The sequence below is a fragment of the Maniola jurtina genome, chromosome 14 (genome assembly GCF_905333055.1).
Source record: "Maniola jurtina chromosome 14, ilManJurt1.1, whole genome shotgun sequence".
NCBI lineage: Eukaryota > Metazoa > Arthropoda > Insecta > Lepidoptera > Nymphalidae > Maniola > Maniola jurtina.
The window spans coordinates 3,093,397-3,117,382 of record NC_060042.1 but is presented as its reverse complement, the minus strand read 5'-3'; the positions used below and the strand labels follow the sequence as shown (position 1 = coordinate 3,117,382).

Genomic DNA, 23,986 nt, shown 5'->3' with positions numbered 1-23,986 from the left:
CAACTAATTAAGGAATATGAGAATTAAAAGGCTTTTTTATTTTTATTCATTTTATTGAGTTACTTAGTAGCTGTAGAATCCTTCGTCTGTGTTCTATTAGCGTCATCTTGTGTTTGTATGTGGAGATTTCGGAAGAAAATGGAACACGATGCCACCTCCAGGCGAGTTGAGCCGCCTTATTGATGATGAAAGGGTATTGTAAAATATGCACTAACTAAACATCGGAATTACCTAACCATGCTGTAGTCTAATTAATACCTACATTTCTACATCCGTTGTAGTTTTTGTTATTTCCAATTACTTAGATACAAGTTACAACTAACTACTAGTGCCTCTAGTGGAAAGCTCATAAATTGCCAAGGAATTTACTCTTGTGTCATTCTTAACATTTCCCGTTCATACTTAACTAGCGACCCACCCCGACTTCGCACGGGTAGCTTAATACAATTTTCATATGGATCTCTAATATTTTTGAAAATAAAATAAAAAATCACTCAGGAATTATGTAGCTTTCTACTGGTGAAAGAATTTTCGAAATCGGTTCAGTTGTTCCAAAGACTATTTCCTACAAACCAACTTACAAACTTTACCTCTTTATAATATGAGTATCTATATACTTAAGTGATACAGTAGGGATTTCCTCTACTCTATGAGCTAATAAAATAATATCCACTAGATGACCTGCCCAGGCTTCGCTTCGGCCACCGAGAGGGTTTTAATGGATAGAAATTCCACATAACCCGATCGGGTATTTTAAAATTTCCCCCTCGTTAAAAAAAAAGTAGTAACTATATGCTACTAGCTGATACCCCCGACTTCGTTCGCGTGGATGTAGGTTTTTTAAAATTCGCGTGGGAACTCTTTGATTTTCCGGGATAAAAAGTAGTCTATGTGCTAATCCAGGGTATAATCTATCTCCATTCTAAATTTCAGCCCAATCCGTCCAGTAGTTTTTGCGTGAAGGAGTAACAAACATACACACACACAAACATACAAACTTTCTTCTTTATAATATTAGTGTGATACGCAATATACGTATTAGGATGATGACAATATACCCATTCCCTTATTACCTAAGCGTGGAGCTTACGCAAGTTTCCGAGATTTAATCCATTCCGTGGCAGGATGTGTTGAGTATGATTTTCACAGGAATTTAACATAAATTATTTCCAAGGTTCCGATATTAGATTACAAAGTCGTTGAGAAGTTGAGATCATACTGCTACCAGTAACAATACCGTGTCATACTTATACTGAGTTCATAGAGTTGGAAATGTGACTAAGCAAAGTTAAAGACTATATCATATTACTTCCACTAGTGTATTAGATTGTTCATACTACTTTTATAAGTATACTTAACATTATAAATGCGAAAGTGTGTCTCCCTGTCTGTTACTTTTCAAGGTCCAATAGTTTAACCGATTCTGACGTTTGGTGAACGGTTAGCTTTTATCTCGGAAAATCAAAGAGTTCCCACGGGATTCCCAAAACCCATCCGCTTAAGCGATTTATATGAAATTTGGTACCGAGGTAGCTTGCGTACCTGTAATTGACATAGGCAACTTTTTATCCCGGAAAATCAGACAGTTCCCACGGGATCTTAAAAATCTAAGTCCACGCGGACGAAGTCGCGGGCATCTTCTAGTACGTAATAATTTTAAGAATTATCACGCAAACTTTTGTAATGTTTTACAACAGCTAAGGCCGGTCTCAAACATCCGGAATCTCATTCGGAAATCAGAATAAATAGAAGCATGACCAATTTTTTTTAGCATTACAAAATAATGTGTTCCTAATTTTTCCCCTAAAGAATTAGGAAAACGTACAATGGAACATCGTTGATTTGAACTTTCTTCTTGTTGTCAGTTGTAGATAGGTACTTTTTTGTTTTTGAATCAAGAAAACCAGTCTACTAAATACATCAATCCTCCAACTAGGTAAAATACAAAAATGTTTCTACATGGTTTCTACCTATGTCCGTTAGACTTTGAAACCATCCAACCGATGTGCCCCAAACCGGTTTCAAAGAAAGTTTATGAAAAACAATAATGCGAAGATAGTTTTAGACCACTAAAACAAAGGGACATTCTGTTTTTAGCGTATAATATGTAGTTGCACACGCCGCGTATATGCCTAGTAATTCGATAAAAATTCTATATTGATGACTACATCTATAGAGTCGCTAAAGTTAGGTTTGTGTACCGGCCAATAAGTAGGTACTGGCATGTTCTTCTATCAAAAAAAGTTTGAAATTTTCGAATTCAAATTTAGAAGAAAGAAGAATGCTGCCATAAAAATAATTAATTTTCAGTTTTATATTGACCTCTACACAGAGTACATTATTTTAATAAAAAAAACCTGAAATTTTGAAAATAAAGTTAAAAAAAAATCACAAAATTACCAAGTAAAATTTATTGTTAGAATACAAATTTTTTTAAAGTGTAATAAACAGTACCTATAGTGAAAATGGTGTGTTGCGGTCCTTTTGGTCCCGGTTGCGGCCCGTGCGGCCCCTGTGGGCCATGTGGCCCTTGCTGTGGCCCATGCGGCCCCTGTGGCCCTTGTGGTCCCTGTGGCCCGTGTGGTCCCTGTGGCCCGTGCGGCCCTTGCCCTAGACCGTGCGGTCCTTGTGGTCCATGCCCTTCTCCCTGTTGCGGTCCGTGCCCCAGTCCATGCGGTCCGTGTCCTAGTCCATGCGGTCCGTGTCCTAATCCATGCGGTCCCTGCTACAGTCCGTGCGGTCCGTGCTCCGGTCCATGCGGACCATGTGGTCCATGCCCTAATCCATGCGGTCCGAGCGGTCCGTGCCCTAGTCCAAGCGGACCGTGTGGCCCATGTTACGGACCCTGTGGTCCGTGCTGATGTCCTGTGTAACGTCGGATTGGAGCACGCTGACAGCGACGACGTCAAGTTGTGAATTTGAAGATGTTGGTGAATGTTAAAATTTGAATAAAATGTTTGAATGTACCTATCTGTTTTTCCTTATTTTACCAAGTAGGTAGGAACCAATAAGTTCCCTATACTATCGTTATTCCTCGGGTAACACGAGGCTAGTTTTACAATCTAGATTAGGATAGTAAGATTGCAAGTAGCCAGGAAGCTAAACTCACTCCGCACAACAAGTTTATGATTAGACCGAATTAATGAAACTATGTCTACAACTCTACAAACAATTCCAACTCTCAAATAAAACTCTACAAAATTCAAACTCTACAAATAATTACACAATAATAATATATGTATATAGCAATAGATATAAATGTAGGTATATACTAAGTAGTTTTAAACATTTGTAAACTAACGATTTTATTAACTAACACTGTACAATACATAACATATGAACACACACACATACAAAACACAATTGTACTTACTAACAAAACTAACATAAAATAAAGGTAAAAATTGTAGAATAAATAGCTATATAGTTGTAAGAAAACCTATTGTACTTAAAGATAAGGAGTAAATAAAGGCATAATAATAATAATAATAATGTCTACAACTCTATACCCCACCCCCATTCTCTACCACCATGTAGAATTCGTCAGACCTTCTTAGACAGTAGAATTCCTCACGGAGCTAGAGATTAGTGCCGTTCTTATGGCCTGAAAGGTCCGATTCCCCGAATGTCCACTCCCTGGTAGGTCCAGACTCCAGATCCCCATGAGTTCCTCAAACGTCCAGTCCAGTAGCCAAAGTAGTGTGCGTACCCTTAGCGAAGCCCTTGAGCTTAGTGGTGTTCTTAAGTTGAGGATTTCTTTTGTATGGTTATTCAGTTTGTCCGTGTTCCCTGGAAGGTACCATGGGTATTTTTTTACCTGAGTTCCCTCCGAGAAAAATACAATGCTACCGAATTAAAATGGTAGTTCCTCCCATAATCCTTGAAAGGTACCGTCCCTCCGAGAAATACAATGCTACCGAATTAAAATTTTAAAAAACCTTTAAAAAAAAACAACCGACTTCCAAAAAATCCAGGTCTGTGCCGAAAGTAGGTACTTATAATTTTTTTATGAAATCATCTATACTATAATATAGATCAATAAAATAAAACTATCACTGAAATCATACTGAAATATAGTTTATTGAATCAAATTGCACATCGCTGCCTGGTACTGACAATACAGTTTTCTCTCAACAAAAATCAAAACACTAGGAATCATTAGGAACAAACATTATGCACGACTGAGATCTAGAGCCGAGAGCGAATTTTGCTCAGACTAATTATTATTTATTAAATGCAAGACACAAATCTGTCTCATTTTAACTGAAACTTAGTCTGTGCAAAGTACGATTTCAGTTGAGACTAGGATCTTCAAACTATCCAGCTTGTGTATCAGCAGGCCGGTCTGAAACGCCAGCTATAGGTGCCGAAGGGCTTGCCGCATGGTCCTATGCACACGCCGCAACACGGGCCGCAGAACGGCGCCGGGTAGCTGCACCCACACACCTGGCCACAGCACGGGACTCCACAGGTTGGCACGCCAGACATTTTATACGGATTGATGATCTGAAAAACGAGTTTTTAAGGTTTATTTTAGGGTTCCGTACCTCAAAAGGAAAAACGGAACACTTATAGGATCACTCCGTTGTCTGTCTGTCCGTCGTGTCTGTCAAGAAATCTATAGGGTACTTCCCGTTGACCTAGAATCATGAAATTTGGTAAGTAGGTAGGTATAATAGCACAAGTACAGGAATAAATCCGAAAACCGTGAATTGTGGTTACATCATTAAAAAAAATATTAAAATGTGTTTCAATTTTCAAAGTAAGATAACTATACCAAGTGGGGTATCATATGAAAGGGCTTTACCTGTACATTCTAAAGCAGATTTCTATTTATTTTTATGTATAATAGTTTTTGATTTATCGTGCGAAATCTTGGAAAAAAATACCCGAGCACCCTCAGTGCGCGAGTCTGACTCGCACTTGGCCAGTTTTTATTTTGTAACAAAACAAACTGCCTCGTTTGATTAAGCCGAGGTCAAGTCTGCAGATCGGACCAAAAGTTATTTGGAATTTTAGCCCATTTGAGGGTTTTCAGTAGATTTCATACAAATATTTGAGGATTGTGTAGATAGTAATTATTGCCCAGCAGCACACATTGGGTCAATGTCTACTGGATCCTGTCGGCGCAGATAATGATCAGGTCAATATTGTTTTGGGTTTGCCGCAGGTACCCCCAGATATCCCTGTGTGAGTAGGTATAGCGAAAATACATAGGCAAGTGTCTACTTACGTATTTTTATATATTTACTTTTTTTAGGGAATTTCACTCTGATAAATTTTAAATCACTCCGATCCGAAAAGATTTTCCAATCGAAATTATGAAAATACTTACTTGGAAACATCAAAAAAGTCTTCTTTGACATAGAATTTTCTTTTTTTCCAGAGAAGGTAAAAGAGGTTTTCGTATTCATTTTTAATAAAAATAAAATTAAAAATGGGTACGAAAACCTCTTTTCCTATCCGATCCGAAGTACATCGATTGTTTTCTTGTTTCCCAAGAAAATGTATATTTGCTGTCAATTCAGAAATAACTTAAAAAATTCCTATACAAAATATACATACCCAAAGTTGTTTTATATAAAAATTTAGAAATAAAAAAACACTGCTTTCGTAGTTTTTTTCATGATCGTGGAAGACCTCAGTAATTTGAAAGTATGCCGGTAAAATACGCCTGCCTCGGCTGCCAGGGCCCGATGGCCGGTCCCTGCGGCCCTCTTGCTTCTCGAGTGGCCCAATGCGGCGTGGGACCCTGCTGTGTCCACGCGATAGGCGCTAACTGCAAGGGGCCCTGTGGAGAGATAGGCGTCATACATGGGTGAGTACATCATACTTGTGGCTAGCATCCATGGTGGCTAGATAATATCTGTTCGAATTTTCATTCATGCATACATGTGTAGGCAATCACAAAGTAGGAGTCCAATACGTTAGTAACATCAATCCGTACGGCTCTTATAAATAAATAAAATAAATAAATAAATAAATTTATTTTATTCGGGACTATGGTTATAGCGCAAACACAGAACACAGAATGAATACAAATACTTATACTCATAAATAAAACTTAAATTCCTAAAACTTAACTTACTGAGCTTTGACAATAAAAAATAGCAAAAACGCATTAATTATACCTTTCTTGGTGATTTTAACCAGGGCTAGAGCATCCCGAATCAGCACTGACCAGCTTCGCGCATCGCCAGCGAGAAACCCAATCTATTTTCCATTCCATTCCATTCCATTAGCCTGTATGCGTCCACAGCTGGACATCTTTTCAAGAGCACGCTACCAAACACGGTAGCGCGAGTCCTCTCGTCCACCTGTGCTCAGTAGTGAGCCGCTGATTGCCAGCGCCGCAGTCTATCGTTGACACAAACTCATGATGACATGATTGAAACTTGCAGGGCTCGCGGGGGCATCGCCGGGTCGTACTTCAGCTGCGGTAACGGGTGCATCGGCGGCTGTACCGGCGGCCTGTGCGGGAGCTGCTGCGGCCCTGCGTGTGGCTGAACTACAGAACACTGAATTGTGAATATCATAGACGTTCTGGAGGTCAATAAATTGTCTACTACCCCATAACGGTCTTTTTCTTCGAATGAACTCATACGGCCGTATTCACATTACTATGAGGTCTCATAGTGCGCGCGATCATTGTAAATTGACGTGATTCAGTCATCTGATTGGTGGAACCTACACTATGCGTTCGAGCGCACTGTGAGACCTCATAGTAATGATTGTGAATACGGCCGTATGGGTTTCTGATACCCATATTCACAGTAATGATTGGGAATATTGGTATTAGACTTGATATCCATACCCGAAAATACGGCTTTTTAGTTTATAGACGCTAGTAAAATGGACGTAACATGTATGATTTAATGTCTTTGGGATTAAGGCAACGGATTAAAAGCTCCAAACGCATGAGGACTGCGCTGCGCGACGCCTGTCACGTTCAAGTGTCAATTGTACAAGTGCGCCTTGCTCCATTCAAACTTGTATAAACTACTAGATGATGTCCGCGATTCCGTCCGCGTGGATTTAGGTTTTTAAAATCCCGTGGGAACTCTTTGATTTTCCGGGATAAAAAGTACATCTGTACCTTTCATATAAATCGGATAAACGGATGAGCCTTTAAGAATCCCGTGGGAACTATTTTATTTTCTGGGATAAAAAGTAGCCTATATCTGTTCCCGGGATGTAAGCTAACTCGGTACCTTTCATTAAAATCGGTTCAGCGGTTGAGCCGTAAAAACGTAGCAGACAGACAGACAGACGGACACACTTTCGCATTTATAATATTAGTATGGAAGTATGGATATATGCCGCACCGCGTCGTGCAGCGCAAAATATGAGTTTGGGGGGCTTTAATTTATCAAAAAAAGCAAACAACATTGTATGAAAATAAGTATGTAATATATTTTTTCTTCTATAAGTAATATCTCAGGGTGGCGCTTATAAAATCAATGAGTAATATCACACACACATTTCACGAGAGTCTCCTATGCTTCGTTGTAGAAGGTCCTGCATCACTGTGGTCGCTGACCTCGCCCTCATCGTCGCTCGCACCAGACAGTACCACGGTGTTGGCATCGTTGATGCTGACATCTGGAACAATAGGGTATTTTACCCTTTTTTGAAAAGTGTCTTGGTAATTTAATCCTTAGGTGGTAAACTATCAAAAAAATTATTCAATCGATTTATGCAATAAGATGCATTTAAATTTTGTATTACAAATTAAAAAAAAGGAGATTAATATGCTGTCATCATAAATAGAATATAATATAGTTTTATTCAAGCAAACTTTTACAAGTGCTTTTGAATCGTCAAAATAATTTACCACTGATTCGGAATGCCGTTCCTACCGAGAAGAACCAACAAGAAACTCTGCTGTTGTTCTTTTCAATTGTTCAATTTACAATAATATGCCATACTATATAAGCAATTGCAGTCCCGCGCATTGCTGGAGCGAGTCAAATCCATGCTTTTTTATGATTTACATAATCTTCGATTGTATAATATGCTTTTTCCAGTAGCATATACTTTCAATAGATTTTTTTACTTTTGTGAAGGCATCAGTTGATCTACGGCCTTAATCCTATATGTTCAGCATTGGATTGATAATTTTCAGCTTTTCCGAAGACTGAAAATCATGAATATAAATCTGCGTATCTTACCATTATCGGCGTTATCATCATCGCCAGCGGTGACCTCTATCCCTGCTCTTAACTGCGGAGAGTTTTTGACTTTGATTTTGAAGTCCCTCGCCTGACCCTCCGGCAGGTATTGTTGGAAGTTTATCTGCAAATTAACAAGTTTTTGTAACCTGATGTTACGAACTAAGCCGCCATCTCTACGGAAGAGAGAATCCGAGAAGCCGTGTGACAAAATTCGATACAATACTATCGCCGCGATAGTATCGCCCTGTAGAGATCGGCCCATAGTCTAACACTGAGATTAAGTTAAAACGAGACAGATTTATGTGAGAGATATATCTCTGTCTCGTTTTAACTCTGTCTTAAGTCTAAGCAAAGTCAGAGTGCGCTTTATAGATCTCAACCTAAGAGCCCGTGAGGGCTAGACCTACGTTATTTTATAAAAACTGAAAGTGTCTCTGCGCATTGTCCCCAACACAGGGAGGAACGATCAGCGACTATGAAGTTTGAATCATCGTGGCTTTGGCAGGTAACAGGTAACAAAGATGTATAACATTACTCTCCAAATATGTTAAGTGAAGGTTTAAAATAAACTAGTTGTTGATATTATGAAACTTTTTTCTACATTTCGTATTCGTGTGTACGTGTGCAAATGTGGTCGCTTGAGCGATGAAATTTTGTTCGTGACCTGTCATCTACCTACTATGATAAATCTATGCCTACCATACAATTTTAAGTGCTCACTTTAACTTTGTTCCCAAACAGTATGACATGCTTGCAGAACTGTTCCCTTTCGAGCACTAGTCTCGGGTTGAGTTTCGTACGTCGCAGAACTTTGCTCGCCGTCTCCTCTTGTTCCGACGCCTCTACCACGTATGTGATCAGTGCATCCGTCGCTGGGGACAGCTTTTTCCCCGTGAACTTTAAGAGCCTCTCTAGTTCCGGTCTGTAAAAAAAATATTAAGATTTCATATATGAGTTGTGTGAACGACTCCGCAAATTAGGTCCTCAAAGGGAGGTGGCTTATTAAGAGCTTTTGGACCAGTTAATAAGACAATATACCGACCAGGATAGATTACAGTCAATAACAAATCTATTCTGTTGTGTGCAAGTAATCAACATTTTTTTAAACTGATATGCGGGGCTTCGTCCGCGTGGATTTGGGTCTTTTAAAATCCTGTGAGAACTTATTATTTCAGCAGCAAGTAATCTTTGTAGCAAATAATTGATTTCCGCTAATTCGTACACCTGAATATAGATTTTTAAAAACCCCGCGGGAATTCTGACTTTCCGGCACAAAAAGTATCCTATGCCCATTTCTGGGATGCAAGCTATTTCTGTATCAAATAGGCTGTGAAAGGTAATAGACTGACAGACACATTTTCAAATTCAAATAAAAAAAATATTTATTTGAATAAATGTGGATAGGTGCACAGGTATAGTGTTACAATAATTCTTATGGTATCACCACAAATAGTCATATCTTGGCGGTCTTAAACAAACATACTATAGGACTGTTTCGTATATAGGAGTGTGGTAAATGTTGTGCAACTCACCGCACAAACTCCGCCATGTCGGAATCCAACGTCTTGATCATGGAAGCGAGGATCGAGAACATTCTGACGCATATGCTGAGTACGCGGTCGCTGTCGCCGCCGATGCTGCAGCGCAGCTTGGCCGCACTACATGACCAGCTGGTCAACTGACACAGCTGCAGTACTATGGACTTGTAGAGCTCTTTGCGCTCTGCAACCAATGAGCGGATATTGAACCAAGCACACAGTTAATTTAAGCATCTACAAAAATTCAGGATACTTAATACTCAAAACTTAGTTTAAGCTAAGTTGAAGCGACCGCTCAAGGGTGTACACATTGCTCAGCATTTATTCAAATTATGAAACTTCTCAAATTCTAAAGTAGTTGCAAGAAGTTCCGTTTTTTTCCTAACTACGCTGGTCAAGTATGGATTGGTAAACTTCCCACACCTTTGAGAACATTATGGAGAACTCTCAGGCAAGTAAAGGCAAGTGACACTTAATTGCTCAAAAACCACGTTCTAATTTTCAAGTGTGTACAAATTTTCAGTCATGTGCGTACAAACAGCAATAGGGGCGTTGCATTGCAAGAAGTTCCAAGTTTTTCTATTAACATATTATATGAAAAAAAATTCAAGTTATTTAATTCTCAAAACTTACCCCGCTCTAATCTCTGCTGGTGCGATTGTACAGCTATACTGATAGCTTCGGTGAGATCGCGAGCTCTGTTTAGGGAGTGCTCTGTGCATTTGAAGCGGCTACTAAGGTGCGCACACACTAGACCGAGCGCCGTGTGACCGGTATTAGAGTTTATTGTGGGGAAATACGACTGCGTATCGGCTGAGCTGCTTTCTTCCTGTCAAAAGAAATGGCAATTTTTGAAAACTTATCCTAACCAAATTTTATTTATTTTTAGGGATTAGTTAATGCTTGATCAAGACAACACTTTTTATTGTTTTAATTTTTTAATGTTGAATACAAGTTACATACAAGTTACATTCAAGTTACATACATGTTACATACAAGTTCTACTTACGTCTATAACGCCCAGTGCCGCTGTCAGGTCTGTCAGCACATCGACCAGCAGCGTCGCCTCCTGCTGCTCGCGCTGTGCCGCCGTCAGCAACGGAGACAGCAGCGGCAGTATCTCCGGCTGTTTGCTGCGCCGCAGGTAGTCCTCTAGATTTACTATCATCTGAAAACAGAAAAACTATAAATAATGATGGTGTTGACGAATGCGATTACGATGAAAATGTGATGAAATTGGTGATAGCGAATCATAGTCGTGCGTACGAACGTGCGTAGGTGTGTGCGTGCGTGCATACGGATGGGTGGGTGCGTATGCGTGTATGCGTACATGTGGTTGCGTATACGTATTTACGTGTGCGTGCGAGCGTGCGTAATAGTGTTGTTAGACTACATTTTGATATGTGAATAATAATGGAGTTACCCTATTAAATGCGTCGCAGGCAAGCACAGGCGTCTCCAGCAGCACAGTAGTTATTTGCACCAGCATACTGAAGATCTTCTTTCCGATCAGATCCAAATCTTCCTCAGCTCCTTCCGTTTCCAACTTCTGGAGCGAGTCGTATAACTTTTCGATGATTTCTGCTAGACATTTTGACTCCGGTTCTTCGGTTGTACCAGCTAAAAAAGTATTCAGGCTAGGAACAAATCTAATTTTTTTTCGACGTCTTGTCTGCGTATGGTACTCCCCTAACAATACATGTTAATGTCAAATTCTGGCGAATAATATATTCTTTTTTATCTACATTTTTGAGGGAACCTCTGTGCAAAATTTTCAGGTTCAAGGATTTGGGCTGGGCGTTGATGAGTCAGTCAGGACTTATCTTTATATACATACTATATTTAGATATTGATCGTAGCTCAGCCGACCGATTTTTAAATCCGCAATATCGGAGCAGTTGTTTGAATGCAACGGAACGCTACGACGATTTGTCATAATAATTCACCTATAGCTCGAAACTCTTTAAGGAACAGTTGAACCAAAAATAAATCGTAAAATGGGCAAAAAATAAACTCTTACTTATTCCTTTGAGGACACTCTCAGTTTTCAACGAGTATTTTGTCGAGAGCACCAACGTCAGACACACTTTGAACAGTTCCAGGCACGCGTGTGTCGTGTGCTCGTCGAAATCTCTCATGTCTTGAAATCTATGCACAAATAAAAAGCCAATACTTATAACCATACAATGGCTTATTCCTTTTGGCTCCTGTTTCAATGGCCCATTCCTTAAGTTTACTCCTAAAAGCTTTCAGATAGCCGTTTTTTAACGATTAATTGGGCAACAGCGCATCTCTTATACATCAACGTAGTGATACAAAGGACGTACTAGCTAACAGTTTGCTTATTTTTGGCAATGCAGACTTGACGCAACGCAGCGCAAAAAAAAAAACTATCAGACGTTGCTTTAGTAACACCAAAAAAAGACCCAGTTTTCCTTACCGTGTTCCGTGTTTATTTGGCATATTAATTTAAGAACTAAATTGACAGGTCTAAAAGAAGTACTATTCTTTTTCGCAGCTAAGGATATGAAAGCAAAACACTACTTTTAGAGGTACCAATACTAACCTGGAAACGCATCTGTTATACATCAACGTAGCAATGTTAAGTACGTGCGTGCTAACGGTTTGTTTGGTAGTTTCTCGGGCAGCGCAGACTGGGCGCAGCACAGCGCAAACAAATGGAAACTTTACTTTACTTTTGACAGACTTGACTTTTAGAACTCCATAAAGGTCCGCTTTCCTTACAATCGTGCCTATTCGATATACGAATCGATTCGATATAGAACTAAATTGCCAGGTTTCAAAGCAATGCTATCCTTTACAGCAAGAAACATTGCGAGAAAGATAGCAATACATTGAACCACCAATACTGACCTGGAAACGCATCTGTCATACATCAATGTAGCGATGTAAAGTATGTGCGTGCTAACGGTTTGCTTGCTAGTGTTCTCGGGCAGCGCAGACTGGACGCAGCGCAGCGCAAACAAATGGAAGTCCCTTTTGCCGCGTATTTCATTACGCTGCGATATAGATGACCATAGTATAGTTTCACTAGAATAAAAATCATATGTATGAAATTGGTAACTATATTTTACTAACAAAGTTTTAATTTAAAATAATAAAATTTGAATCAGATAAAATCTTTTCATCTCTGAAAATCAAAACGGGATTTTTGAAAACCTAAATACACGCGGACAAATCGAGCGAAGCTGCTAGCGGTTGCTAGTCCATACTAATATTATAAATGCGAAAGTGTGTCTGTCTTTCTGTCCGTCTGTCTGTCTGTCTGTCTGCTAAGTTTTCACGGCCCAACCACTGAACCGATTTTAATGAAATTTAGTACAGATTTGGCATACATTCCGGGGAAGGACATAGGCTACTTTTTATCCCGGAAAATTGAAGAGTTCTTACGGGATTAAAGAAACCGAAATCCACGCGGCTCCGCCCGCGGGCATCTTCTAGTAAAATATAAATGTGTACCTGTACAGCAGTTCCAGAATCCGCAAACAAAACGGCAAGTCCCACAAACATGGCAAAGGCTTGAACGGAGCGGCTCTGTCCTTCACCAGATTGGCGACTGTGGTGGTGCTCTTGCCCTTCCCTTTCCCTTTGCCCTTCGGATCTTGTTGCGATTTCTGCGACTTTTGTGACTTTTGCGTTTTCGACGTCTCCCCCGTTTCGTTTAATGATTTGTTTTTCCTGCCTACTTTTGGTGAGCCCTGAAATTGATTATTTATTTCTAACTGTGCCATCTTGTTTGTTAACTAGGCGAAGGGTGTAACGTTTGGCAGACTTATATTTCACCATTTAATTATATCAGTATTTTACCACTGAACCGCAAGACATCGGGCGAGTTTCCATCCTTATGTAGAGGCATGCAGCCTCTTTTAAGACTGGCAGCTGCGATGAAAGCAACTCACTTTGCAGCTGTCACTTAGAACACGATTTGAATTCAGAACGATTCGAATATCCTGCTGGCCTTGGTGGACCCCGGGCAGCACATTCACCAATTCACTTCAAAAACATCAAGACCGCAACACCTCGGTCTAGCATCAAGCTCCGGCCCTCGTTTTTCTACCACAGTTTTAATTACTACTACCAATAGTTCTACTACCAATCACAATCCAGGTATCTTTAAAACTAGAATGAATAGGTATCTATTCTTAGGTAGGTAGGTATTCTAGGTCCCGTCTTATGCCACATCGTCACTATTCATCAATGTGATTATGGTCAAGCGATTGCTTATAATTAATTTAAAAATATAGATATTTACAATTTTTTTTATTGCCAATTACCTCATTAGATTACACGTTCATTCGTCATCGTTGATCGTTACTCATTAGATTTCATGACATATATCAACGATGACGAATCTCTATAGAGACGATCGTTACTCATTAGATTTCATGTCGATCGTTACTCATTAGATTTCATGTAATAAGAGATTTCTTTAGATATGTTATTCGTAGGTTTGGAGTGATAAAAAGTTGGGGATACCTTAGTGTTGTCCATCAGTTGATTGTAAGCGCGGAACAAAGAGTACACAGAACCAGCGTAGCTGCTGAACGCGTTCCACTGCATTATGCGGTGTGCTATGAGCGCCTCGAGGCACTGAATTACTTGCTGTACTTTCAGGCTTTTTGCTCGAGATTCCGGCGTTAAGTCTGTTAGGCCATGTTCCTCCTTGAGAAACAATGACAATCCATATTATATAATTAATATATATTATAAGTACGCAATCAAACATTTTTTTACACAGACATTTGAAATTACATATTATGAAGTAAAGCGTGACATGAAGTTGTTAATTTTTCAATTTTCTAGTTTTTTATATTGTACGCACAAAGTTGTCTCATTATTTGCTCTAAAATAGAGATTTTTCAAGGGCCATAACTTTTAAAATGAATACAATTTACTATATTAATTGTTGTAAGGCATAGATAATGGAGAGATAAATCGATATATGGCTTAGTTATAGATCTAACGTTCTATTCAACAACAATTCTATTCTAGAACAACGATGAATAGAATAATAGGCTCAATACGTTTGTATGGAGAATCGCGTAAGAAGTGTACACTTAAGTTATCATTTGTTTATAACTTACTAAATCAACTAGACTCAACCAGTCGCTTCCGCAAAGCTTCTCCAATATGTCAGTCAGTTTTTTCCGCAAGTACACCGCACCGTCGTCGCTGGGACTCTGCAGGACGTCCTCTAAGTCCTCCTCCTCTATCGGCTGGAGGAACTGTGCTATCGCGAATAGCAGGTGGCCTATAGGCTCCTGCGAAAAGTAAAAATAATCTTAAAACATCAAATTGGGCGAAAGAAAAGATGAAATAATTGCAAATAGTATTATTGGCTATTTCATTAATCAAATTGATCATGCCTTTTTGCATTCCCACACATTACATATATTATTATTTATTTATTTAATAAAATGTAGCTACAGTATTCCAACATATTGATGTTCAAATACCAGATGGAGTGCTTTGACACCCGTACTAGGGAAACCTGTGTTACGGGCAAACTGAATGAAAAATCGCAAAAGCATTTATTTGTTAAAAACCCGCGATTCAGATTAACCACACTTTGCGAATTCACACAAAACTTACAATTAAAACTGCGCCAGATCCCTAGCACAAATTTACGCTTAGTAGGGGGAAAATGGGAATGACAGTCATAATTAAAATGGCTAATATTCTTGAAAAAAATGATACTTACAACTAAAACTGCCCCAGATCCCGTCATTTGCACACATTTGTCGAGTAGCAGTGGCTTCTCATTGTCCTCTTCCGGCAGATATTTGAAGAGATGCTCGTACAGTATTTCCAAGATTGCCTCGTGGAGTACCACCTTGTCTTTTGTACACTCGTACAATCCTGTAAGATTACCTTTAGACTTATTTCGTTTTAGCATCTTTAATAGAGTGAATTGGCATCTTCTAGGTAGGTCTTGCTCTCAAAGTGGTTCTACATTGTTTCTACTCAAGAAGAATGTCTCCCTACCGAGAAAATCCAACAAAAAACTCGACGGTTGGTCTTTGCACTCAACAGAATAAATAAATAGAGAATATGTTATCGAATAGAATATAGACTGAAAATATTAATATATTTAACCCTTGCCTCTGTATAAAACTTTTTTAACAGCAGCATCTTGTACGAGACAGCGTCGCAAAATGGACACAACTTCCAAGCAAATTGTTTCATTCCGCATTCGTGATGTTAGCCTGGATCAGAAAATGAGAAAAACATTCATATGATTTCTACCTTAAAGCAGTGGGTGGACGGAAATCCCCTTGCACCCACTGGTGGGAAAAGTCGGTGGGTGCACGGGTCTTTCCCCAAAAAAACCAGTCAAGTCGGACTTCCAGACGAAGGGTTACCATCGTAACCATTTTCAATTTATTTTGTAAAGTACCTGTAATTCACGGTTATTGAATTTTTCAGAGAAGAAACTAAACTCTCTTATCTTCTCCTATCTTAAGAAACTAAACTCTCAGAAACTCGTGGAGGTATCTACAGTTGGAGATCATTTGAACATCAAAATAAATTATTACAAGTAGCCTTCGCAGATACAGAACCCTTTGCAAGAGAGTCGACTCGCACTTGGCCGGTTTTTTTCTGTTTCTTTTGGAAGCAAACGTTAACTTACGCAGTTCCTTGGTTAGTAGCGTGTATATCCACACTGAGCTGAGTTAGGTACGAGTTCGCGCTGTACTGGTCACTGTTCTGACTTCGAGATAGAGGTCCTTTAGATAGCTTCATCTCTTTCAGTACGGTCAGAAATCCAGACAGCGCTAGACAGCGGTACAGGGATTCCCTGTTGACGTCAGTGAAGTTTTAACAGCGCGTCAAACAAGTCAAAAAAGTCTACTTTACAGGAAAGTAATAAAACTGTATAAAATATTCGTTGGCAACCCTTTATGTATAATATTAGCTGATGCCCACGACTTTGTTCCCGTGGATATAGGTTTTTTAAAAATCCCGTGGGAACTCATTGATTTTCCGGGATAAAAAGTAACCTATGTGTTAATCCAGAGTATGACTATCTCCATTCCGAATTTCAGCCAAACCCGTCCAGTAGTTTTTGCGTGAAAGAATTACAAACATCCAGACTTACATACAAATTTTCGCTTTATAATATTAGTAGGAATATAAAAAAGGATTTAAAATGAAGTTATTGACGAAATAAAACACGTTAATATGATTCTGCATGATCGAATGAAAGCGGGTGAACTATCTACATCGAATGGCAAATGTGAAAACTCGCCAAAAATGACATCCCAATTGCTGATTGGCTGAATTTATGGTAATCTCATTGCAACAATGCATTGTAGCCAATAGTTAGCAAACGTCAACCAATCAGAGGTGATTGCGATCGTGACATTGTAGCTGTCATTTTGCCGCAATCGAGCTGTTGGTCCACTGAGCCAGCGTGGCAGAATATGGTTAAGCCCTTCTCATTCTGAGAGGAGACCCGTGCTCAGTAGTGGACCGACCAAGGGTTAATCATACCTGGAATACAGCCCCTTCCTACACACCATAACAAGGGTGTCTCTGACTCTAGTACTGAACGAGATGAGCGGTCGCACGGCCGCGTAGGTTTGCGCCGCGTGCGTGTAGTCGCCCACGGGCTGGCAGCTCTCCAGTATCGCGCTCAGTTGCGGACAGCGCTCTACCGACACCGGCGTCAGTCTGCACAGGATGTGCAGGCAATCTGGAAGGTGCATTGCCACTAAAAACACCAAACATGGAAAACGTCTCCCCAAAGCTTCCTGGTATTTAAATCTACCTGGTAAAATCATCGCAATCCATTTTCTACCTTACAGGTATTGCAAAACGAATATACAGCTCTACAAGCCATTTTCCGTTGAGCTTAAGGGACATGAAACGGGTCTGCCCGCAAAATTCAAATTTAATTTGGTTTTTCGCAATTTGTAAACTAATACGACAAAGTAGGGTTATGGCACTTTAATTGCGACAATGACAGTAAATCATCTTCACAGGTTTGCATAAAAATTACTTGAAAGGGTCCAGTTTAAGAAATTAGCTCTAGTATCGACTAATTTGTTAGTCGATACTAGCGCTAATTTCATACAAATCGCGAAAAACCAAATTAAATTTGAATTTCACGAGGAGATCCATCGCATCCGCTAGTTAATAACGTCGTGAATAGATGCGCAATGATTTTACGAGTGAATGATGAACGATGAATTTTGAATGAATGAATGAATGACTATTGATATAAGTTACCTGTATACTGTTGCTGGTTAACCCCCAAAAGTCTGTCAGCAAGCTGAGTCAGTATGTGGCCAGCGGTCTCTGGCTGTGCTTTACTCAGCCGCACCAATATCAACTTTCCATATGACCAACATGTTTGAGCCGTTGGCTTTATACGTGACACAGACAGCAGAGAAAACGCTAGGTTTATTAGACCGAGTACTGTGTATTGGCGGTGATTTGTACTGAAAAAGATATAACAATAAAACATGTAAAAATATTATTTAATAAATAAACTGTAGCTACGTAATAATTTGGCTACAAATAAATATTCCAAAAACAGCAACTAATGAATAATTGCAAAAATAATTATTCAGCAGCTATAAGTAAATGACTTATTTTTCAACATTCTAACCCATTACTTTCACGAGTAGGTTGAGAAATTTTGTGTGAGATAACTCTCTCTGCTGCATTGCATTCCTCATTCCTGCAGGTTGTGATCCCTTTCCATTCATCACGTAATGGTAGGAGCTTCCTTGAATAATGTGGTGGGTTCCCAGACCCTTCCCCATTCAACTTGACTAGAGATTTGAATTTTCTTTGGTTTAACTTTCAATTTAGGATTGAGATATTATATTTGTCAGATAAAAAGAAAACTATATGCATCATCGTGGTGCAAGCAACGTACTAAGAGTCTAGATTAATTCTAGCTGAAAAAATCACTTTAATATTTAATTAGAAAAAAGTATGGATCACCTCTCGTTGGTAAGTATTTTGAGTAATTTGGACACGTCCACGTCTGGCATCTCTGAGCAGCGTACCCACGCTGACTCTTTCCTTCGTAAACCGTCTAGTACATGAAATTCTATCGCTGATTTTATAGCCTAAAAATTATACATAACCCTTACTAAAAAAAAAAACAAATCATTTTGACTGAATGGAAACTTGAAAAAGGTTGATAGGATATGGGGTGGTGGGGGATAAATATATAGGGTGTTATAAGAACGCTAGCAAAAACGAAGACAGGTGATAGTACTGATGATTACTGATAACGAGCTGATGTTTTTTAAAAAGTTTTTTAAAATCCCGTAGGAACTCTTTGATTTTCCTTCCCCAGGATGTAAGCTATCTCTGTGCCTTTCATCAAAATCGGTTAAACTGTTGGGCCGTGAAAAGCTAGCAGACAGACAGCTGATAGACACACTTTCGCAATTATAATATTTATAATTAACTAGATGATGCCCGCAGCTTCGCCCGCTGGGTTGGTCAGATCCCCTGCAACATCAGGATTGAGGAGTTGGAATCCAAATTTTTTATGGAACTATGTCGCAAAGTTCAAAAGGAACAAAATCGGTTCAGAAATCTCGGAGATATCAGTGTTCATAGGTAGAAAAACAACTCCATTTTTCAAAGCCAGTTAAAAAAGTAGTCTATGTTACTCCTTGGTTGATCCTCTACATGTCTATGAAAGTCCCGTCAAAATAGGTTTAGCCGTTTGGAAGATTAGCCTGTTCAAACAGACACGACACTTTAATTTTATTTATTATGCCCGCAGCTTCGCCCGCGTGGATTGGTCAGATCCCCTGCAGCATCAGGATTGAGGAGTTGGAATCCAATTTTTTTTATGAAACAATGTCGCAAAGTTCCTCTATCGATTAAAAAAAAAATTACGCAAATCGGTTCAGAAATCTCAGAGATTTCGGTGTACATAGGTAGAAAAACACAACTCCCTTTTTGAAAGTCGGTTAAAAAAGTAGCCTATGTTACACCCTGGTCAATCCTCTACTTGTCTGTAAAAATCCCGTCAAAATCGGTTCAGCCGTTCCAAAGATTAGCCTTTTCAAACAGACAGACAGACAGACAGACAAAAATTTTAAAAACGTGTGATTCAGTTAAGGTATCGTTCAAATAACCCTATGAGCTTAATATGAGGTAGTTATTTCGAAATTACAGACAGACACTCCAATTTTATTTATTAGTATAGATTTTAGTTGTAAAATAAGTTTAAAGTTTATTCCAGTGTAGTTGTCCCATCCGTATAATATTGTAATGTAATGTTTATATCAAAGAATGTGCAGCACTCAGACAAGTCTACAAGATTAAGTGTTAAGAACCTATGTAATTATCTATGAGAGTTATAATGCTAAAATTTAAAAAAAAAATGTGTAAAAATGAATGAGCTCAATTGACTTACGTCCAAGCAAGCAGTTCTAAAATTAGCTCCCTTGTCCGATACAGCAAGCGCCAAGTCTATGAGGAAGGGAGACCTGAGCAACTGTATTTTGGGCCACTTTTTTATGTGTTTGCGTATTATTTCCGGGTCCGCGGCGCCTTGTGTGAAGTGGTACAGACAGGTCGAGAGGCACTGACTTAGCTCTTTTGTGCTGTGTTCGACTGAAATAATAAATACGTGTATGAATGTTTCTATTGTACCCCACAAAACCAAGAAACGGCCAAGTGCGAGCTGGACTCTCACACGAAGGTCTCCGTACAAGAATATGTTCTTCTTTTTTTAAATTATATTCCGGACATTTGGAAATGGTTATTTCTTCTTATAGCAGCAATAGAAATACACTCTCTGTACCTCTAACTATTACGGTTCATGAGATACAGCCCGCTGACAGACGGACAGACTAGGAACCCCTTAGTACCCTTTGGGTGCAGAACTATAAACAAGATATATCATCATCATTATCAACCGATATCACTGTTGGACATGAGTCTTTTACACACCACGATCTTGCACTGCCTAAATTCAGTGGTTTCGTGCGATGCTTGGATGCAGTCTGTCCACCTTCCAACGCTGCGCTTTCTGGTGCGAGGTTGCACCTTGGGACCCCCTCTATCAGATTTTTATCCTGGACATGCATTCCAAACTTTAGTGGTTCGTATCAGAAATATTGAGTGAAATACATACCTATATCATCTACATCAATAGTAGTAGACTCGGAGTCCTGCTGCGGTGGCTCCAAAGTGTTGTACAACTTCAAATTGAAGTAATTGCTCAGATGGGACAGTACTATTTCCAAATTATCCACCTTGCATAATCTGTATCCAATGTATAATCAGGACCAAGTTTAATGAGGATCAATCACAGTTTAACAGCAATAACTAGCTTATGCCCACAACTTCGTCTACATAGACCCCTAGAAAATTCAACCCCTCAATTGATTGAATTTTCAAAAATCCTATTTTAGCAGATATCTGCGTCTTAATAGCTATCCGCATGCCAAACGGCACGATTCATTCAGCTGTGCGTTGATAGAACAGTCAGTCAGTTATCTTTTGCTTTCATACACTTTTTTATTCTGATATAATTAATATATGATACCCCTGAACCAATTTTAATAACTCTTTCACTATTAAAAAGCTACTTTACCCAGAAGAGAACAAGAGTGAATAGGCACCTTCTAGGTAAACGCGTCCCATCTTAGACCACATCATCACTTTCCATCAGGTGTGATTGTGGTCAAGCGCTTGCCTATAGTGAATAAAAAAAAAAAGTAACATAGGCTATAAATTATTACGCATATACCGCTTACGAAGTCACAGACAAAAGCTAATCCATACTAATATTATAAATGCGAAAGTGTGTCTATCTGTCTATCTGCTAGCTTTTCACGATCCAACAGATTGACCAATTTTGATGAAATTCGTTACAGAGTTAGTTTACATCCTGGAAGTTGACATAGCGGGATTAAAAAAAACTAAATACACGCGGACGAAGTCGCAGATGTCATCTAGTTATTAATAATGTAATACTAACTTCAGTAATTGGTGAATTACTGGAGGCAATGTGTCAGGCGGTAGGTCCACGATGTGTGAACATAGTTTATTCACCACTTGTTTGAGCTCCGCACGAGATAACTGCATGTCCCTGAAAAAAAAGAGTTTTCTCATAGTATACTAGAATTAGATAATGTCTTACAATTTCATCCACTTGGATTTAGGTTTTTAAAAATCTTTTGGGATCTAACAATATCTAGCAGAACTGCACATTAATATGTCGTAACAAGAGTTGCTATTTATTTAAACATCTTTACAGAGTGATCAAGTGACGTGTGGCCTAGTTGTGACAACGCGTATCAATCGATTGTGATTGTTAAGCAACGTTGACCCAAGTCGGTAATTGGATTGGTGACTGTAGAGGTCCGAATTTGCCCTTATCGTTTTCTTCGTGCCTCGGTGAGCGCGTGAAGCCATCAGTCCCGGTTATTATCACTCACATCTGATAATAACTGTCAATTAACCTAAGTCGAAATCTCGTTTTCTTAGTCGAGTTGCATACCGAAGGATCTGGTAACCCACCGCATTATTATCCTAAGAGAACTCCTACCATTCTAGGATTAATGGAAAGGGGTCACAACCCTCAGTAATGAGGAATAACAACTAAATAGAGAGACAAAGTGAGCTTTCTAATATTAAGTATTCTTTGATAATACTTACTTAAACATAGTAGCAAGTTGCACCAACTGCCGCTCAGTCCAGCGACACTGGCACAAAGTATGGACACATTGTATTTTGAATTCCTCCCCGGACATCTCTGTACCACAGTGCTTAATGTTGTCATGTGACGATATAGTGTACAAGCATTCTGGTAGAATATCTTTCCAACTGAAATAGAGAAGATTATGTAAATGATAAAAGAGCGTGGATCTGACTTGCAGGTCACTCCAGCAATATACAGGATTGTAACTACTTGTATACATGGCATAACTGGTTGTTTTGGGTAGGAAAGGCATTTAAAAGTATCTAAAGTTTATTTCTTCAGAATATATCTATTTCTATTTCTATTTATTTTACACATGGGTGTGAGAGTAAGAGATACTATAAAAACTAGCTGATGCCCGTGACTTCATCCGCATGGATTTACATTTTTCAAAATCCTATGGGAACTCTTTGATTTTGCGGGATAAAAAGTAGCCTATATGTTAATCCAGGGTATAATCTATCTCCATTCCAAATTTCATCCAAATCCGTTCAGCCGTCTTTGCGTGATTGAGTAACCAACATCCAAACATCCACACTTTCACATTTATAATAATACTAGCTGATACCCGCGACTTCGTTCGCGTGGATGTAGGTTTTTAAAATTCCTGTGGGAACTCTTTGATTTTCCGGGATAAAAAGTAGCCTATGTGCTAATCCAGGGTATAATCTATCTCCATTCTAAATTTCAGCCCAATCCGTTCAGTAGTTTTTGCGTGAAGGAGTAACAAACATCCAAACATCCACATTTATAATAATATTTATTAGGATATAGGGATTAGTAATAGTCTTACATCATATTAACATCGCTATCTTCAATGACAGTTTGCACGCTTTCACTGCTCCACCTCACCAGGTCTGCCACAGGCAGTCGGGGCAGTTCTAGACAGACTCTGCTTATGACATCCCCGCAGTGTGCAATGGATATTGGCTCACTTCTTATCTTACCCAGCACTACATCCACTATCTGCAACCAAGATACAGAAACATTAATGATTTTTTTTTTCATTACATTTTTGTGAGTAATCAAGAGGATGGGTACTAGTTGGTGAAAAACCTAGCCCATGTTTGGTCATAGACACTAAACAGACCATTTAAAGATACTAAAAGAAAATTCATAATAATGGAAAAATCAGTATTAATAGCACTGAAAAGAAAGCATTTACTTAATAAAATAAGTAATATCAATAGGTAACTAGTAACTAGGTACATACCTTAGATTTGGTTTTATCTGGTAATCCATAGAAAATGTATTCTAATAAGTACCCCCCATCGCTCTTCAAAATTCTTTGAGGTAAATGTTGTAATATCTATAAATTAAATAATAAAGTAAAAATTAGACTGGCTGTTTAGCAAGGAAATGAAGTCAATATGGGACTTCATCCCTTAGAGTTGTTATTCAGGCTCTATGCAGAATGACATGGTGTTCAAAGGGTGTTTAATAATAATACCTGCCTTTATAGAAATTTAATAAGTCCATACATAGAGAAGGGACACTGGCTCACTATTCTGATTTTTCAATCATGTCTCGTAAAATTTAGTGTTTTTCAAGATATTTTTTCTGAA

The 23,986-nt window shown here is 38.9% G+C and overlaps 2 protein-coding genes and 1 long non-coding RNA gene across 4 annotated transcripts in view; 1 reads left to right on the top strand and 2 right to left on the bottom strand.

The window, feature by feature from the left end:
- Positions 1-4,056: 4,056 nt before the first annotated feature.
- LOC123871913 lies at positions 4,057-5,372 on the bottom strand. Its single transcript, XR_006797371.1, has 2 exons — positions 5,234-5,372; positions 4,057-4,506 (listed from the first exon to the last, which is right to left on the bottom strand). It is a non-coding gene; the product is annotated as an uncharacterized LOC123871913 (long non-coding RNA).
- A 91-nt stretch (positions 5,373-5,463) lies between these two features.
- On the top strand, positions 5,464-6,570 carry LOC123871911 (keratin-associated protein 5-4-like). Its single transcript, XM_045915963.1, has 2 exons — positions 5,464-5,818; positions 6,402-6,570. Exons 1-2 carry the CDS (start codon positions 5,658-5,660, stop codon positions 6,505-6,507), a joined length of 267 nt encoding a protein of 88 aa, XP_045771919.1. The 5' UTR covers positions 5,464-5,657; the 3' UTR covers positions 6,508-6,570.
- Positions 6,571-7,403: 833 nt separating this feature from the next.
- Positions 7,404-23,986, bottom strand: part of LOC123871877 (Fanconi anemia group I protein homolog) — a 37,862-nt gene continuing 21,279 nt past the window's right edge. For both annotated transcript variants that reach the window (XM_045915888.1, XM_045915887.1), the window contains 24 exons: positions 23,635-23,730; positions 23,215-23,387; positions 22,379-22,546; positions 21,699-21,809; positions 20,850-20,980; positions 20,127-20,326; positions 18,689-18,816; positions 17,966-18,177; positions 17,228-17,429; positions 16,365-16,532; positions 15,836-15,939; positions 15,435-15,592; positions 14,818-14,994; positions 14,210-14,395; positions 13,193-13,431; positions 12,587-12,763; positions 11,733-11,860; positions 11,136-11,332; positions 10,722-10,880; positions 10,346-10,541; positions 9,707-9,896; positions 8,895-9,096; positions 8,172-8,295; positions 7,404-7,602 (listed from right to left, as the gene is read on the bottom strand). In XM_045915888.1, coding sequence (XP_045771844.1) covers positions 7,484-7,602; positions 8,172-8,295; positions 8,895-9,096; positions 9,707-9,896; positions 10,346-10,541; positions 10,722-10,880; positions 11,136-11,332; positions 11,733-11,860; positions 12,587-12,763; positions 13,193-13,431; positions 14,210-14,395; positions 14,818-14,994; positions 15,435-15,592; positions 15,836-15,939; positions 16,365-16,532; positions 17,228-17,429; positions 17,966-18,177; positions 18,689-18,816; positions 20,127-20,326; positions 20,850-20,980; positions 21,699-21,809; positions 22,379-22,546; positions 23,215-23,387; positions 23,635-23,730 — 3,945 coding nt within the window. In that variant the 3' untranslated portion in view covers positions 7,404-7,483. The remainder of the gene's footprint in view (positions 7,603-8,171; positions 8,296-8,894; positions 9,097-9,706; positions 9,897-10,345; positions 10,542-10,721; positions 10,881-11,135; positions 11,333-11,732; positions 11,861-12,586; positions 12,764-13,192; positions 13,432-14,209; positions 14,396-14,817; positions 14,995-15,434; positions 15,593-15,835; positions 15,940-16,364; positions 16,533-17,227; positions 17,430-17,965; positions 18,178-18,688; positions 18,817-20,126; positions 20,327-20,849; positions 20,981-21,698; positions 21,810-22,378; positions 22,547-23,214; positions 23,388-23,634; positions 23,731-23,986) is intronic.